Source organism: Pieris rapae, chromosome 1, assembly GCF_905147795.1.
Source record: "Pieris rapae chromosome 1, ilPieRapa1.1, whole genome shotgun sequence".
NCBI classification, from domain to species: Eukaryota; Metazoa; Arthropoda; class Insecta; order Lepidoptera; family Pieridae; genus Pieris; species Pieris rapae.
Window position 1 is genome coordinate 12208420 of NC_059509.1, and position 14899 is coordinate 12223318.

At 33.1% G+C, this 14899-nt stretch overlaps 1 protein-coding gene across 1 annotated transcript in view; it reads right to left on the minus strand.

Moving 5' to 3' along the window:
- The window catches only part of LOC111001558 (neural cell adhesion molecule 1), a 93579-nt gene that overhangs the window by 14362 nt on the left and 64318 nt on the right, over nt 1–14899 (minus strand). Inside the window, exons 3-8 of the mRNA XM_022271487.2 lie at nt 14282–14414; nt 10453–10661; nt 7459–7569; nt 3542–3748; nt 2409–2554; nt 2043–2193 (exon numbers count right to left, since the gene is read on the minus strand). Coding sequence (XP_022127179.2) covers nt 2043–2193; nt 2409–2554; nt 3542–3748; nt 7459–7569; nt 10453–10661; nt 14282–14414 — 957 coding nt within the window. The remainder of the gene's footprint in view (nt 1–2042; nt 2194–2408; nt 2555–3541; nt 3749–7458; nt 7570–10452; nt 10662–14281; nt 14415–14899) is intronic.

The following is a 14899-nucleotide window of genomic DNA, read 5'->3' on the forward strand; positions in this document are numbered from 1 at the left end:
TTGAGTTTTCGGGTATTCTCAGTGCCGCCCAAGATCTCACGGGGAGTTGATGCGCACCTGGCTACTGTTCTTAGTTTAAGAGGTATGAGTCGATGGGGGAGCCTAGTCCCCCACGAATGTAATTACGTTAGTTTATTTGTAGTATCATTTTCTTATTTATTTGCCTCTTTTAAGGTTAGTTGCGCAATATGGATAAAAGTTTGAATCCCCAGCAGATAGAAAATCTCTTAAATGAGTTAGACTTAGATGAAAATGAGAATGAGGACATTTTTTCCGGAACCATCATCGGATTTGAGTGACGCGTAGTCTAAAATCAGTGATCACGATACCGAAAGTGAAAAAGAAGCGGAAAGTATCTCTGAAAACGAAGACTCAAGTGACAACTATGAACAACGCCAAAACAGCAATGCTTATTATGGCAAAAACAGATATAAATGGTAAACAGTACCACCGTCACGATCGGTGATCACTCGGGTGCCAGCTCATAACATTATTGTTCATTTGCCTGGTCTGAGAGGCCCTGCACAAGCCAAGAATGAAATGTCTCCTCCATTGGAAGCATGGTCTTGTCTATTTACTCAAGATATGATTGATTTGATTTTAGAACATACGAATGAAAAAATCACAAATTATTCAGAAAATCATACATCTGACTCAGCCTACACTTACCACGTCAATTGAGACGAAATTTTGACATTAATTATTGGGTTGATGTTTCTAACAGGAATATTCAAATCAGCAAGAGAAGATGCTAGAGGCTTGTCGAATGTCAGAAAAAAACATTAATTAGGCTATTATTATTATTTTGATAGAAAATATGGAGACTGAAATAATGTTCCTCAATTTGACTGATTTTTGATATTTGCTAGGTACTATGTGCATTCCTCTTGTGATTTTAGACGTTTGAGTATTTACAAAGATTTAAATGCTTGTTTTGTAATAAATAAGATTAGAGTAACTACATAAAAAGACTCAATTCATTTTTTGTCCCTAATTTAAAGTCACAACTTCTTCCTAAAGTTACCTCTTAAAATTTTAAGTAGTTTTTGTAACTTATTTTGTATGACACTAGAAATGTCTATTTTTTTGTTTAAATTTATAAATAAATACTCTTATATTATTCAGTAAATGCATTTTATTTATTGAGTTAAAAAGAAACTGGTCTTGTGATAAAAATGGCACTGATATATAATTTTTCTTTTTGGGGGACCACGCTCCCCCACGTGTGTAGTTGCGTGGCCAGAAGTAGCGTGTGGTGCTAAGGGTTAAGATAGGCTGAAGTTCTTAAAACACAATTTGGTTAGCTCCGGGGTCTACAGGAACCCTAAGTTACCTAGGGCATTTTAATAAAACTTTTAAATACACATTTTTTTAAATGTACGGTACGATAAGAAATTTAATTATTAAAATCTGAATGTAGCAACCTGTTCATAAGAGTAAACAATCATTTCGATAAAAAAAATTACGATATTACGGTAAATAAATGAATATGAAAATGAAAGAAATATTTCTGAGTTTCAGCCATAATTATCAAAGTAATGATTTAAAATGTTTGTTTGTTTCCTCCGAGTTAAATTTGTTCTAATATTTAATGGTCTATGTAGTTAAAAAAAATTACTATGGCAACATTATCGTACTCATAATCTGTATATGTCGAACAAGGTGTAATGGTGCAGCTACTTTTTTTCAAAAAACTTGGCGGTTAAAAAGCGTGGCGGAGAGCTTATTGCCAGTTCTTCTCTTTCGTTTTACGCCCTTGATCTGAGAACTGGCATAAATTAAAAGCATTTAATTGATCTTTCTTTTTTGAAGTCCATAAGTATACATTGAATTAGCTATATGAATAAATTATTTTTGACTTTTCACTTTTACAAGTTCTAACTACCAGTAATTCTTAAAAGGCCGGCAACGCATTCACCAGCCCTCTGGCATTGAGAGTGTCCAAGGGCAGCGGTATGCCTAAGGTAAGTGAGCCTCCTGCCCGTTTGCCCCCTGTTCTATAAAAAAAAATAAAAACTAAATTTCACTTTATTTGTACTTACATACAACGTTTAATTCAAACTGATCATCAATTGTCTTTGCGGGAAGTCTCGGGTTTGTAGCTACACATTTTATTATCACTCCATTGTCACTTGGCGTCGGGTGAAAGACCAAAGAACTAACTGACCACGTTTCGTTAGCTCTTTCGGCAATCTAAGAAAAACATTGCAAAATATATCAAGCAATTAAAACTTCAACACAAAGTCACGTGCTCCAACTTAGTGTCTTCGACTGAAGTCAGTTGGAGTAAAAAATTTAGTTTCTGTAACTCGGTCTTGCAGATGTTAAATAACTTACTTATAATGACTTCACACCTGTATAGGGTATTTATATCAGAAAGTAAGAAAAAAATAAGCATAGTCTCTCACCCTCTCTTTCTCAAAAATTCTGTTATCCTTGTACCATGTGATAAGAGCTGGTGGTCTGCTTCCTTCGGAGACACACTGAAGTGTAACTGCTGAACCAGCCAGAAGCTGCTGTGGCCGATTCAGTAGAGACACAGATAGAGGAGCCACTGAAAAAATTAAGATTGTAAACAATTCTATCCTTATTTCGAAGTAGGTATAACATAAATAAATCAGTTGCTGTACAACCTCTTTAGGCTTGGGTCTCAGATTTCTGAATCTTATTCATGATAATATTTAAATCTAATAGGAATGTGGGTGATCAGCCTCCTATGACTGACAGGTCAACTTTTTGGTTCTAACGCCTAAACCCAATAACCTATCTTAATCCATTTCTGAACATCTGAGATAGATATCTTAATCCAAATATTGAAAAAATATGCCAATAACCAATTGACGGATTATTCGTGCACAACCGGCGATCGAACCTCAGAGATGTACTCTTAAGCCATTAGGCCAACACTACTCCAGGCTGCTCTTTGCAACAACGCCGAATTATAATAGAATGAAATCTTTCTCGAACGCGTTAATGTTATACACCGATATTATTTATTTCAGTAATCTCTTTAATAATTTATTTTATGGTCCAATAAAAATGAAGCTACATTGTTAGGATTTTTAGATTTTTTTTTACTTTGCTGATACGTTATTATTTTTATCATATAACAAGTACAATATAATTCACCTATTTTATATGTATAAAATATACTTTGTAGTCAAGAAGTAGGCAGCAATGAATTACATGCCATTGCAAGAAGAAATGGCTAACAGTAAATTAAGGAGAAAATTGGGTCTACCGTAATAAAGGTTATTAATAACAAATCAAAGAAGGAATTTCAATATAATAAACTTTCTATTTAATCTTACAGTTTATAAGAACATATCACCGACCTTTTACATACCAGTACTATCTTGTTTCAATCCAATTACAAAGTTAAGGAATTAGTATAATAAAAAAATATAGCAATTGCAATCAAAGTTACGTAGTAAGATTTATCTCTTCATATTCGTGACGTTTACACTAATCACAAAGTTGTCTGAAAAAAAGGTACGTGTTTTTTTGACAAGCATTACTTAATTAGGCAGTTCAAACTTACAGTTCATTTCTAACCGCACCAATTTTTCTTGCGGCGGCACAAGGTTCGTGTTCGTAGCTCGACACTTGTAGGTGCTATTTAGACTGTCCCTAGTTAGTTGTTGGGCTTCCAACCGGTTAACTATGACGTGTGTGTCTGTCTTCACTCCGATATATCTAAGATCTGGCTTGCCATTTACCAGCCATGTAACCACGGGCTCCGGGCGACCTGTTGAATATATTGGTGTTTGAATTTAAGTACAATATTTAAATATAGAATTTAGTTAATGAGAATAAATATGATATTTCGTATGAAAAACAGAATGCAGAATTTGATTTTATTGTTTGAAAAATTATTTGCTTGTAAATTGAAAGTTGCGTGTTTATGTGGAATGCTAAGGAGACGTATCAAGTTGGCGATCGTTAACAAAAAAAAATACAGTCTAATATTATTTTCAATCTATCACATAGACATATTGGTTTCTCCCGATTGGATTTTTGGTGAATTTTTTTATAATACGAAAAGATTAACAAAATATTAGAGATTATGGTGATTTAAATTTTAAATTACATGAATGAATGAAAGACAAAAATGGTAGATGCCTGAAATGCAAAAATAAAACTTGAATTTAAACAATGGCGATATCGCAGGAAATTTTATAGAGTGTATGTTTGGCCCACTGCATCATTACAATCGGTAGGCACACGGGCAAAGATAATCTGTGCGGTGCAGACCTGGCGCTTCGCCAGCCTGCCATACTGCGGACTTTTCAATGAACCCATTGGAATGGAATATCTCTCCAAATGTTTCTATAAAGACTCCATTGGGTCCTCCGCAAATGCGACGTAAATCAATGGGTGGCAGACGCAAGGGATGGCAATGAAAACGTATGGAAACTTTACAAAGGAACTATTTCAGAATTTTAGATTTAAAAAAACTTAAAAAGACTCAACCCTAGACTACTAGTACTATATATATGAATAATATAGTACACTTATTATATCGCAAATATTTATCGTTATTATTTTAGACACATACAAATTTAATTAGTCCGTGCTTTAAAAAAATAAATATCTAGACCATAGAAATAATACTAGTAATATGTAGTCCATTTAGATTAGTAACAAAATGATTTATTATATATGGAGTGAATTGTCCCCCGTCTAGTGAATTCTTATCACAACCTAAAACGATGTGATGATAATAAATATCAAAACTATTCTAAACTGGTACGAAAAATTCAACATTGACGCAACCTTATCGATATGAAAATATCATTTCATTGATGTTCTAAACTAATAGAAAAATCGAAGAGCAGATCCTAATTTCAGTTAGTTCACATTGTGATGCGCCAGATGCAGCGGAGCGTTGCCTATTGAAATTTAAAACGCCAGCCCTCACTTCATGTTCAGAAGCTTGAGTAAAATTGTTTTAGGAAGCCATCCGATATTGTAATACGTTCCTGAAAACGAATAGATTAAAGGAGAATCCTTTAAGACTTTATTTTCACGAATTTTCTGAAATTTTCCGAAAGCATCTCGGCCCTATATTCGTACATATTTATATGTGAGGTTTTACGACGTTATCTTTTGATTTGTTAAATACTACAATTAAGTACTTATTAAGATTAAAATGCATATGTAAACAATCGAGTTACAAAACGACCTCTGGTCTCAGGGCTGGCACTAGCTCCAGGCGTATACTGAACATGTGTTTATAAAACACTATGTAGTTATTGTTGCCAACCCCCACGACACCTCAGATACTAAGGCCTGCACTGGATAATACGTTTATGTGTTCGTTTGATAACACCCGTGCAGTAACCCTTTTATTCGGCGAAGCATGCTATTTATTTATTTAATAAATTTACATTTATAATTTAACAATATTTCTCACTTACATTATGTACATATTATTCTTATCTCTAACTTATAACTCATACATAATATCTTCTTATGAGCTGCGAATAATATCATTATTTAACTTACAATTAATGTATAATAGTGTGAAGACACTAACAACGGCTGATAATTGTAAAGACATGTGCATTTGGTTTGAGAAGAATGCGCCAAGAAACAGCGTTTTACAGTTTTTTTATTACTCTTACTTACTCACTCTTAGCTCTTAGCTTACTCATGCTGGTGCCAAACAGTGTTCAGAGGGCATTTTTAGCTGCTGGGTATGTATATACTGTTACTATCAATCACTGCATAGCGAGATATTAGAAGGCACTATCGAGAGCTTTGCTTCTTAAGAAGTTAATTCCAAAAACACTTTTTTTTACATATTGTGTAGTATAGTGCTTTTAATTATCCCAGAGAGGTAGATAGAAGTTTCATAATATTTTGTAAAATCTCAGATATATTAGAAATATTTACAATAAATATTTTCTTTTAAGTAATATCGTATTTTAATTTATCTTAATGCCATATCTTAGCAGTTATAAGCGTTTTCAATTTGAACAATGGATTTTTGAAAAGTACTCGAGATCTCGCGAGATTGTAATTCTCAACCCCACGAGATCGCGAATTAGCGATATTGAATCAAGATTGCATTCCCTACTAAGTTATTTATATCAAAAATGTACTAAGGATGTAATAGAGTGGTATCCGAGGAACGGAAAAAGAAAACGAGGGGTTCAAATTAAAAGATGGGTGGACGATCTAACAAAAGGAGAAGGTCTGCCAAGGATAGAGAGACCTGGAAACAATTGGGAAGGCCTATATCAACAGACAACCTGACAAGAGAATAAATTATGATTTTCGCTATATAATTAGATTTAAGAATATTACTGTTTGATAAGAATAGCATTTACGCTAAATGTTCAGCGAATAAAGGGCTTTTATTATTATTATTATTACTAATATCGTTAATGCTTATACTAAAACTTAAAATTTTATAATTAAAATTATAAATACAAGCGAATTTGTATTGTAATGCACTGACATATTATCGATCGTAACAATTAGACGCTTCATTGAAATCGTTCGAATATTGCAAATGGCATGTTTATTTGATTGAAACAGTGTAATCACAATAGGCCCTTGTTTACTAATTTTATGTCCTTAGAATAACAAATTGTAGTTATAGAAATTTAGCTCTTATTGTAATTAGGTAAGTATTAAAATAGCATGGTCCAATAACTATTATCGAATACGTTTGGACCGCATTCGTTGTGAAATGAAAACTGTGATTGATGATCTAATCGTTAGCAATGCCAATACGAAGCAGTTGAATTCAATGTGTATATATGGGGCAATCTACACGATTTATTGTATAAATGGCAATTGGAAATGTTGATATTGAATTTGTCAAAAACATAAAGCACTTCATCACTGTATCACATTACCTATTTTCTAGAAAGTGACGAATAGATATTGTTAGATAGCTTTACTCCAAAAAAACAATTAAACAGATTGAATACAAATTTTTAGACATATTCTTAAAAGACCCGCAACGCACTCGCGAGCCCTCTGGTATTGAGAGTGTCCATGGGCGGCGGTATCACTTAACATCAGGTGAGCCTCCTGCCCGTTTGCCCCCTGTTCTAAAAAAACAAAAAATGTTTGTAAACGCCACATGGTGTATGTGACATTTATCATGCCAATAAATTAAAGTCTGTGATATTCAAATAGTGAATATGACTTTTATATTATTAAAGAGTAAAGAGAGTATCTGAGGTACACAGGATTAGGTATTGAAAGTAGAGCAATAATATTACTATCAGACCTTGGGTTTGTCGCTTTGAGATTCATATGTATAATAATGGTTCGCATAAACACATAAATATATACGTATATTGAAATATATTTGTAATGATAATTTAGAATTTATTAGCAATATTATATTAATTTCATCCAATGAGTATAAATAAACAGTCAATACAGGCGAAAACGTACGTACTTCTTTTACTATATATAGGAGAGAAATTTTCTTACCTCCACGTACTTCGCAAACCAATACAAGTACAGCGCCTTCCTCCAAAGGTCCTACAATGCCCGAGACATCGGCACCTGATTTATCGTAAAGTAACATCTGATGTGGTGGCACTGAAAAAAAATGTATGTTTAAAAATTTACAGAAATAACGGAATACAACAAAAAATAATATTGTAATGCAACTCTGGCTATGCACCAATGAAAATTTATATACGGATATGTAACACTCGACCTTAGAGCCCAAATGTCGGCGTCGTGTGTCAGGCACATAAGGCTGATCACTTACTTGCCTATCAGAAAAAATCTACGAAACAGATACAAATTAATCTTGTTTTTTGACGTAACAACGTCTTATAATGCGATGGAGCCGGCTGCACGCACGAAAATACGTGACGCATGCGGCGTTACCTCACTCTGAGGCGTTCCACTTAAGGCTTAAAGTGCAAGCGAGAGCGCGGAACAAGGGACAAAGAGGCACAATCGGCCTACGTGTTCGACAGCGTTAGTTCGTTAAAAAATTGACATAATTGTATTTATGCGTACAAATAAATGTAACTTGATCAATTCCATTGTGATTTTCATTTAGCTCCTTTTCTTTATCCAAATAAAATATCTATCAAATAAATAAAATTAAAATTTTCTGTTGAAAATGCAACCAGTTCAACAGTATTTTCTTATGATGTTGTCTGACTTTGACGTTTACTGACGATAGTTGACGTTCAACTATCGTCAGTAAACCGACTTTACAGACAACCGATTCTATAATTTTGTCACATATTTCAATCGAAACTATTAAATGGTTTATGATGTTTATATATTATGTAGCACTATAGCCTAGTGCCTAGTGCCTAAAGCCTAGTGGGTTCAGCGTGTCGCTCTCATCCCTGAGGTCGTAGGTTCGATCCCCAGCTGTGCACCAATGGACATTCAATTTATGTGCACATTTAACAGTCGCTCGAACGGTGAATTAAAACAACAACTGGTGAGGCAACCGTCTTGCCCTAGACCCAAAAAGTCGAGGGCGTGCGTTAGGCACAGAAGAATCAACTTGCCAATTAGACTAACGATTGATCATGAAACAGATACAGAAACCTTATGCCCAGATGTGAGATGTACAATATTATTTAAAATTATTATAACTGTTAGTAATATCTTACTTGACTTAAGAAAATAAAGCTATCATTATCAATAATGATAGCCGAATTTTCTTTTAATATAATTCTACTCAAACCGTTATCGTAAATACACGTCTTAATTTTATTTGCGCCAATTAATAAAGGCTCTGAAATAAATTTCACTGTAAAATTAGATTTCCAACGTTATGAACACACCTGATTACCGACTTTATAAAGGGCTTTCCCTTACTAACAAAAGAATTCTTGCAAATTACCTCGCAGCGGGAGCTTAATGGGTTTCAATGGAGTTGCATATATGAAAAGTAGGCTTTAAATTCTTTGTTCTCAAAAAGAAATTTACCTCCCCATCTCCTTTTCTCTGGGCTCCGTCTTGAATGGGCCAATTCTTTTCAAAGATCCTACCTCAGTTAACTCGCCGTTTTTTCAGCTCTCATCTATTTATATTTTGAAATATTCATGCGGAATTAAATTAGTTCCGAGAAAATTCTTTTATTTTAATAAATTCAGGTGAATTCATTTAAGATGACGTGAATTTATCAAGGGATAAATATTTGGGTCATATAGGTTCTTCAAATACCTTATGATAAAAGTGATAAAACTGCATTAAATAAATAATATATATGGTTTATTTTAAATATAAATATAATATAAAAACAATAAAGGAAGTTTGTTTGTATAACAGTTAATATAATTCATAGGAACGCAACCATCTAGAGTTATGTCACAATAGATTTTAAAGTTGTTTTGCTATTTAAAACTGGTTAATTTTCCTCTTAGAACTGCTAACATATTTAATACTAAATTTCCATGTTTATATCACATTTTATATCTTTGCAGAAATCTTTTTACAGTTATTTTCAAACTTTCCTACCTAACCTGACAAATTGGGCCATGATAACGAAATTACTTTTAAAAAAGATAGGCTTTCGAGATAAGCGAAATAAAGCAATTTTATCAATTGAGATCAAATTTCCTTTCAAATTCGACTTGTCTCCCACAGATTTGTTTCACGTCATCGTTCGGGATTGCTCCTATCAACGTAGTCTGTAACCTACGGATCCCAAATGACAGATTGTAATTAAAACATCTCTTGTCACAGAGTATATTATACCGAAGGTTTATTTACTGTTACTTCGTACATATTAAATTTACTTGTTATCTTTATCAGCGTATCAATTAAAAACAATTTGTCATGATTAATTAATAAAAATTGTTTTTTAGCAAAGTCATAATTATCGTGCACTAAATTATAAATAAGTAGCGATCAGTACGGGTTTTGCACGGCTGGATATGTATTTATTTATTATATACATAAATAAATACACTAACGGAACACGTACAAAAACGCAATATATGCCACATGCATGTATTCCATCAATGAAAAGTGTGTACTACATTTAAAGGGACAATAATACAATAAAAAGAAACTAGATAAATTAATATATTATTGGTGATGGATCAACAGTGGCTGCAGCATCCTACACACACATGAAGACTGTCATAAAATGGATCTGATTTGCAGTTACTGCAGATAGAGATCTGTATAGAGGACCGTTAAAACTTGGTTTTCACTGCTTTTTTTCGTTTGTACCCACAACCTCAAAATTTTCACACAGATCTCAATTTTTTTTTAAACTATTCTATACATAAAGTAATTCGAGAATAATTTGGGATTCTAATGGTGAAATGGGTCAAGTACTTTTGCAGTTCTAGGGTACTGAAACAATCAAATTATTCTTTTTTATAGTATTAATAGATATTCTGCAGTAGACTAAAACTATATGTATTTATTACCTAACGTGAGGTTATAATTATAATAATTTGCAATAACACCATATTCTTGCATAGCCAAAATTACCTATAACAGTAAGCCGTATTTGGAAGTTTCTAGTCGGGGAATTCTTAAAGTCAACTCTGCATCTGTAGACGCCTTCATCATCTAATTGCACGGAGCTAAGTGTCAAAGAAGCAGGGCGTGACACGGTCGCGAAGTAGGCACGAGGACCGAAGGCTCCAGGGTCTGACCACTGTAGTGCTTTATTGAAGGATCTTCCACGTACGTCGAAACTGTTAAAAATAAGAAAAAGATTAATAATACTAATTTAGTGCGGTCTACGAAGCTACGACTCCGTAGCCGTTTCGCTACGAATTGCTTATTCAGTTAACGCAAGAATTATAGGCACGACAAACTATCAAGTCATTGATTTTATCTGATTTGATTTAAGAATCTTAAGGCGTAATAAACTCAACTCTGATTATTAAAAAAAATAATAAAAAAATAATCTAAATTTTAGTCATTTAAAGTCTACATTTTTAAAGAAATATTTATTTATTTTTTAAAATATTTCATAAAAAAATGTACAGTAAAATGTTACATATACGAATAAACGTGGGCACAGTTCTCCCTTAATTTATTTTGGGACCGAGAAAAATACCTGTCAAATGCTAAGATAAAGGAGGCGATGAAGATTTCCAATTTCCGGACAGTACGTTTTCTCAATTTTCTAACCATAACCTAATTTATATAGGCAGTGGGCTTTTTACAGGATTAAGAATAATAATAATAAGTTCGATTTACTTATTATTATTAGATAGATACTGTTTAATTGTTTTGTGTTTTCTGAATTTGTGTTTGTTATTGGTGAGAAAAACACATACTTTAATTCTTTATAATCATACACACATTTTAATTCATACATTAATGAAATGTTGCAAACAGTTTTTAATATTATTGAAACGAGGATAATATCGTATCGCAATCGATCAACATTTTTATCAAATTGACAATAATATACAAATCTGTACTTTCCAAAACACTTAATCGGCATTTTGCCTTAAATATAATTTAGGTATAAATTCTCACAACTATGTCATGAGCCAAAAGGCTCTAAATTATTGGAATCTTAATAAGTAGCTTTACATATTTATTACATAATCAGGTATTTTGTGGCGGAGAGCGTCTTCTCTCACGTAACACGCTCTTATGATCTGATACTTACGTCAATTAAACTATTTCTAAATATATGTTATGTTGTAACGGGAGGCAACTGAACAAACGGCTCACCAGCTGTTAAGTAATACCGCCGCCCATGGACACTCGCACTGCCAGCTTAAATTTTCGGAATTCTTTACGTCATTTCTTTCAGTGGGTAGCTGGTAACACATATTGTTGGTGCACGGAAAAAAATGCCTTATGATGGTATTTTGTATCAGTCCGAACCAACTAAAACTCACTCAATCATATTCTGATTACAGCTATAGCTCTCATCGTGCAATTTCAATATAAAAATATCAATTAAAAGCTTGTATCTTCTTAATGACTTCAATAATTAGTGACAGAACAATAAAAAAGCTCGTTAAGAACGTCGTTGACATATTGGCCTCGTTAATATCCAACGATGTTTTTAAACAAAGAGTTATTTATAAGAATGTATTTTGAGATATCACGATATTCTCTCTACAATTGTGTTATCTATTGTAATTGTAAATTGTATTATCTATACATAGAGTTTAACGGTTAAGTATTAAACGTTCTGTACGACGTAATAAAAAAAACTATATCTATTCTAAATCATTCACGTGGTCGATGTTAAAAAGCTTTACTATTTTCGATGATTGACTCTTACAAAAGCTACGGATTTTTGCTTCGGCCTGTATGGCTGTCACGGATGTTGACGCATCGAATCATGGCTAAAATATTCGGATCCAACGTCAAATCTGCTTTAACCAGCAGATCAAGCGACACAAATTAAATTGGATAGTGTATACATACACCCCGAAGGGATCCCAATCATATTCCCAAGCAGGCGCATGATTGGAATCCGCAAGGAAAGCGGAAGCATGATCGTCCCAAGCAAACCTGGTGCCGTACACTTGTAGACAAGGCAAAGAGAGCCGGAAAGAATTGGAGCGAGGCGAAACACGAGGCTCCGAACGCGATGAAGACTCATTGTGAATTTTCTGTGCCCTGTGTGTGTATTAGGACTATTGAGTAAGTTAAGTATGTATCGCAAAGTGTATCTCTAAGGATGATTATATATCACAATATAATCAGGTCTTGGTGATTTAGTTTGGCCCAAATAATTGATTATATAGGTGTTATTCATGGTATCGATGACCTGATTGGGCGCAGTTTGTAAATAGTTTTTGGGTAGGGCCACGGTAGGAGTATAAATCGTTCTGAGTGGGTAGTAGTTTGAATGACATATATTGGAGTGTTTGACAAATTCAAAAAGGCATTAAAGATGCATGTTAGAATGAACATAGCTGACTAAAATTGTTACGGCTAATGGCGACGTGTATCTCGCTCGTATATAATATATACATATTAATATTAAGTTTCTCATGTAAATAAATATTTCTGTTTAGTAATGAGAAATAAAGTTCTTTAAACATTATATGTCATTTCCCTTCACAATAAGTAGTTAAAGTCGTTAAGTTTCTAAGCAACAACAGCAAGTATAGTTATAATTCGCTAAATGAGACTGACATATGTATAAGGATTATTGTTTATATATTATATAACTTATGTGTGATTTAATTTGTTTGGTAGTCTGTGGGATATACGCTAGCTTTGGTCTGTCATTATCATTTTGGATTATAAGAAAAGTAGGATAAAAGTGATTGTTTTCAGGTAAAATAAACTCTAAATGTTGTTTAAAGAAAACACTTTTTTAACGGATTGAAGTTATGTATTATTGTAAACTTATAATTATTGATACATAATTTTAAATTTATCCGACGTTTCGTGTGCTTTGGGTGTGTGCTCAGCGGGCGTGATCACGGTGACTGAAGAAAAAAGGTGTTGAATGTCAAAAAAGTATCACAGCTGTAGAAAATGTTGTATTATCTGTATTTATTTCCCAGGAGAGAATTTTGTTTCTTAAAAAACATATTTCAGCAAAATTGTTGAGTTTATATAATATGTCAGATTTAAATTTAGAATCTCATTATGCCCGTCCACAATTCTCCACAGAATTTGAATTTCACAGGACAATAGATCTCCTAAGAGCTTTCTAGAGCTAATTTTCTGTTTACGATTGAGTAAGCAGCTCCCTCTAGTAAAGGACAGAACGCCTAATAAAGAAAGGAAGTCCGCACGACGACGGTAATTTACAAGCATTGTAAAGCATCTTGAGTGTGTTTCCTTGTTATTTTCTTAATGCTAATTGGATCGACTCTATTTGGCTTCCTTTCATCCACTTAGGTGTTCCAAAGGTTCATTAGCCGATAATATTATTAATTACGCATCCATTTTTTTTGTTTTTTTATTCTCGAGATGTTAATTTGCAGAAAAATTTATGGAAAACTTGTTTTTTTTTCTATCATCGAGAGTGTCCATGGCGGTATGACTTAGCATCCGTTTGCCCCCTGTTCTATAAAAAAAATGTACTATTGTATTGTATTGTACGAAAATACATTTATTTGTTTAGCTACATGAATATTTCTATTTTAGATTTATATATAATTGCTGTCTGTGGACACTTAAAGATTATAAATGGGAGATTTTTTCACCTATACATGAAATAGAAAAAAATATATATAATGAGGTAGTTATATTAGTAGTTAGATTATTATATTTAATGAAAACCCTAGGTTCTAGTCTCGATTCGCGGAGACAAAATTGTTTCACATTAATAGGTATAGTACACAAATACGAAGATAGAGCCATATATGACAAATAATACCTATATATTGGTTTTCCGCCACTCTTTCTAAACCACAAAACCATATATACTCGGTCTTCTGTAGCATCCGGTGTGACGTCACAGGGCAAAGATGCCGTGCGACCCAAAACAGCGTCCACATCCACTGTCGATACTGAAACGAAAAAATAAAATTAATAATAATAATTTATGGAAAATATGGTTAGGTGTATAAACCAAAGATTTAATTCATTTTTATTGCTATGGGCTAATAAACACTCGTACGAGAAAGAAACACATTGTGAGGAGCTGGGTACATATCTTACTAGAAAATTAACAACATTCACAAAACAATTAATACCAAAATCAGGATTTTTTAAACTAAAATGTCTTAATAAGAAAATTAGTTTAATCCATTTTCGGTTTAGGGACGATGCCACTGAGACGAATTCATTTGCATAAAAAATTAATTCAAGGCAGCGTTGGTATAAAATTATTATGTCAGAAAAGTCTTATACCTTAAGACACTTTTATAACGTTTATTATAAAATCAAAAAGGAAAAAGCAATCCTTCATAAGAAAGCAATTTAATTAAACGCAGAAGACAGGTGACGAAAAAGGGGTTTTATGACATTTTATATCTTTAGTTAGTATTTTATA